General features: G+C 52.6%; 1 protein-coding gene across 1 annotated transcript; it reads left to right on the forward strand.

The window, feature by feature from the left end:
• The first annotated feature begins 2782 nt into the window (after positions 1 to 2782).
• Positions 2783 to 3638, forward strand: LOC136996362 (olfactory receptor 6B1-like). The gene is given in 2 exon segments (XM_067317288.1): positions 2783 to 2869; positions 2871 to 3638. Coding segments are annotated over 2 exon segments (855 nt in total).
• The last annotated feature ends 654 nt before the right edge of the window (positions 3639 to 4292 follow it).

A 4292-nucleotide genomic window follows, 5' to 3' on the forward strand; every position in this document is an offset into this window, starting at 1 on the left:
GTGCCGGGGCACTGGGCAGCCCTGTAGGCGCGTGGGGTGTTCCCCGCTGTGCAGGCACAGACGTGTGCAGGTGAGCTGTGCTGCCCCAAGGCAGGCAGGCAGTGTGGCCAGCAGCGTGGCGTTGGGGGGCTGTTGGGGCCCGCCAGCTCTTCCCCCACCAGGGCCTCTATCAAGCACTTCGTGGAGGGGTCGGAAGGAGAAGGCTCCCTCCCGATGCTGCTGGCTGTCTGGCGAGAGCTCAAGTGGGCTCTGCCAGATGGGGATGCCGGCAGGGCCTGGGACGCTCTGTTTCCACCCTGCCCCACTCCCAGAGCCCAATACTCTATGACCAGGGTCTCTTACTTTTCCCATGCAGAGAGGATGTAATGCTTAATATCAAATGTACATATCCAAAGACATTTGACATTACATGTGATTTGAATTTAGCAGAATGATACAGCTATATACTGAAATCACAACACACGTCTAACTTAAACTTAGCAGAACATTGCAATTGCAATATACAGTTGAGACACAGTGCAAATGTGATTCCCATTACTGGTCCCTGTAACATGCTGGAAGCCATGGAGGCTCATGGGCATCTCCCAAACACAAGAGATGGACACAAACCGGGGGGGACATATCCATAGCTCCGCTCCATTCAGCCCCCAACCTGCCAGGCCCCTGCATCTCAGGGCGCAGAGCCTGGCACCCAAGGGAAGGGGGGGGGGCTCATCCTGTCCCACAGCACAAGTCTGCATGCCTGGGAGGAAGTGCCTGTGACTCGGCCTCTCCCTTCCCACTGACCATCATGGGAGGCTGGGGGACCAGCTCAGGCCATTAGGGCTCTCTAAACCTGAGAGAGTCAGTGAACAGACAGTCATCTGCAGGGAGGTGAGGGGAAGCCCATGCATGGGATCTCTCCTCCTGACTTTTCCTCAGGAGTTTGGAGGAGTCCTGATGATTTCTCTGCCTCAGTTTCCTTTTCAAAGGGGCATGTCCCAGGTTTAGAGCGAATGAGAGTTATGGGGAGAGCCACATGCCAGAGGAGTTTTCAAAGTTTCCAGGAGCTCAGAGGTTTCATTCTCCTGCCAATTAAGCACTGTTCTTTCTCTGCAGTCCCTGGGGAGAGACGAGCTGCAGCTTTATCCTTCAGAGACTCCTTAGTGCTATTAACCCCAGGACAGTGTGGAGAGCAGGGGGCATTCATGTGCTGCTGGACACATGCCAAGGAGCTGCTAGAAGAAGATGGCAAGGGCAGAGCAATGCCTGAGCCCTGGGACAAGGTTTGCAGAGAGCTCAAGGAAGAGAAGGACACGGTGGGGAAGAGACAGGAGCTGAGACCTCAGCTTGATCGTCCTTCCCAGGAACAATCAGCACAGAGGTCGTCACATCATCCTGAGGATTGCAGCTTTGTGTTGTGTCTTCTGAGTCAGGTCTGTTCCTCTGGAGCTGGTGAGGCTTTGCATGGTGGCACCTCTGGGCAAGAATGGTACGGGCATGTCCTTTTTTGCATGTCTTTCCCCCACCATCTCCCTCTTCCCTCTACGAATTTTCCTCGATTCCTTTGTTTGATGAGCAGAGTGCTGGTGAGCTTGCCAGTGGGTGCAGAGCTAGACTTTACGCCTTTGCTGCTCCTGAGCCACCCCAGAGCCCTGCCGGGGGCACCCACACCTCAGCTGGGAGGTGGGATCCAGATAGAGGGCTGTGTTTCTCCAGCAGGGAATTCCCTGGCCATGCACACGGGCATATCTTGGGCGTTTGCCTTTAACAGGAGGGGAACAATGCTTCTTCCCAATCTCACCCAGCACTCACCATGGAGACACCCACCCCTGCTCCCAGCAAAGCTGCTCAGGGAGCCTCGCGAGTACAGCTGTCAGGGCTGAGGTCCAGCTGCTGGGCTGCACCGTGAGGCAGCCCCAAAGCCCTCAGAAACCATTGCTGAGGGGGGAACTACACAAAGCGAATGATCTTCCCTGTGCTCTTCTCTTCCACCCTGCTCAAAATCTCTCTTGCCCATATTGGCTGATCAGCTCAGGTGTCCATCTTCTCTCACATCTATCTCACTTGTCTCTCTCAAGCCTGTGGGGGGGGGGGGGGGCCTCTCTGAGAGCCTTCTCACACAGTCATGCTGCATGGTGCCATTGATGTCAACTCCTGATCCACACACTGTCAAAGGAAGCATGCAGCCTGTCCCTTCCAAGACAAGTGTTTCAGAGAGCTGAAATCAGCTGCTTGGTGCAGTGCCCCTCCTCCTCCTTTGGGGAGAAAGGGCTTCTGGCATGATGTGCTCACATAAAGGGATTTTCTTGCCTGGTAGGGACTGTGGTTGCTCTTCAGAATAACTTCAGGTGTAGGAGAGACCCTGTCACAGGCTGAGCGAATGCTTGCTCTCCTCTAACCCCCCCCGCAAGCAGGAAATGAGCACCTCCGTGGAGCAGCTCACCTCTGTGGTTCCCCTAGAAGGGGCTTCTCTTTAGATACACGGCTTAAGTCTCCGGGAGAACCATATTCTCTCCTTTCCCTAGTCCTGGAGGCCATAAAGTGGACACAAACACAGTCAGAGAAGGGCCAAAGTCCGTGTTTTCTCTGACAGAAACTTCCTCCACGATTCTTTTATACAAGAACAAAAGAAAGAAATGAATCCTCTTTCTTGTAGGTTGCCTTGCTGGCAAAAGAGGAATGAGGGACCTGCGGTGATTCATGGAGAAAGGGGAATGGGACAACCGCACATCACCAGTAGAGTTTCTCCTGTTGGGAGAGTGTCCCCTCACTCCAGACACCACTCTTCCTCCTCTTGCTTATGATCTACTTGGTCATCGTGTCTGGGAACATCCTCATTGTTGTGCTCGTGGTGGCAGACCAGCATCTGCACGCTCCCATGTACTTACTTCTTCCTGGGCAATCTGTCCTCCTTGGAGACTTGCTACAGCTCCACCATCCTGCCCCGGCTGCTGGCCAGCTTCCTGGCTGGGGACAGGACCATCTCTGCTCATGACTATATGGCTCAGCTCTATTTCTTTGGTTCTTTTGCAGCTACTGAGTGTTTCCTGCTCACGGCCATGGCCTGCAATCGGTACTTGGCCATATGCCAGCCCCTGCTCTATGCAAGTCTCATGACCTGGAAGGTCTCTCTACGGCTGGCAGCAGCATCGTGGCTACTGGGATTCCTTCTCACTACAGTAGCCACTTTTTTCTTATCCCGCTTAAGGTTCTGTGGCCCCAAGGCAATGGACCACTTCTTCTGTGATTTTATCCCTTTGCTGGAGCTTACCTGCAGTGACACCAGTGTTGTCAAACTACTAGGTTTCACACTGTCTCTCTTGGATGTAGTCTCCCCCTTCCTATTCACACTGGCATCCTATGTGTGCATCAGAGCTGCTATCCTGAAGATCCCATCTAGTGTGGGCAGGCAGAAGGCCTTCTCCACCTGCTCCTCTCACCTCACCGTTGTCACGGTTTTCTATGGCACCCTCACCGTTGTCTACCTGATAGCCAGAACAGCCCCTCTGAGGCAGCTCAACAAAGTCTTCTCCTTTTTCTACACCGTCCTCACGCCCCTGCTCAACCCTCTCATCTACAGCTTGCGGAACAGGGAGGTCAGGGAGGCCCTCAGAAAAGTGGTCAGGAATGCTCTGGCTTGTACCCAGAGCTCATAGCAGTTTTGCACTCCTCTGTACAACACACTGCTGGTTCTGCAAAGTAGTAAAGTCAGTATGGGAAATAGTAGGCTGCACATTAGGTAACCCCTGAGAGGAACACAGCAATGAGAATATTGGTGGAAAGCAGAAGGGAAGAGAGGATATTAAATCGATTAAATTGCATGGTTTAGAAGGGAAGGGAAATAATGTCCCATTCTTGTTGCTTCCTTGACAGACAATAAAGTGGTGTTGCTGTGCATGGGAAATTTTACAATGTTGTCTTTTTTTCTTTTTTCTTTCTTCCTCCTGTGTTGAGAGGGAATTCATCTGGGGTGAAATGTGAGCGGACAGGGAGGGAGATGGGGAGTGGCAGTACTTTCCTGACTGCAGGTTCCTTGGATGAGAGCCATTCCCTTCTGCTGTGACCACTTCCAGGGTAGAGGTTGGTGCCTCAGCCCGTAGCTCTCATTACACTACTGTCCAACGGAAATGCATATACTGCCCAAACACATGTTGGTGTCTCCTGTCATTTGTGACGGCCTTGAGTCTCCCAGACATTTGTGGGTTCCTGGCAGATAGCGAGGGGAAATAGTTGTTAAAGAATATTGCACTGAAGCTGTCTAGAGCTGATCGCTTAGCATAACTTGCTTAGCATTAGTAGCTGAATTTGCT

Source organism: Apteryx mantelli, unplaced genomic scaffold (genome assembly GCF_036417845.1).
Source record: "Apteryx mantelli isolate bAptMan1 unplaced genomic scaffold, bAptMan1.hap1 HAP1_SCAFFOLD_34, whole genome shotgun sequence".
Lineage (NCBI taxonomy): Eukaryota > Metazoa > Chordata > Aves > Apterygiformes > Apterygidae > Apteryx > Apteryx mantelli.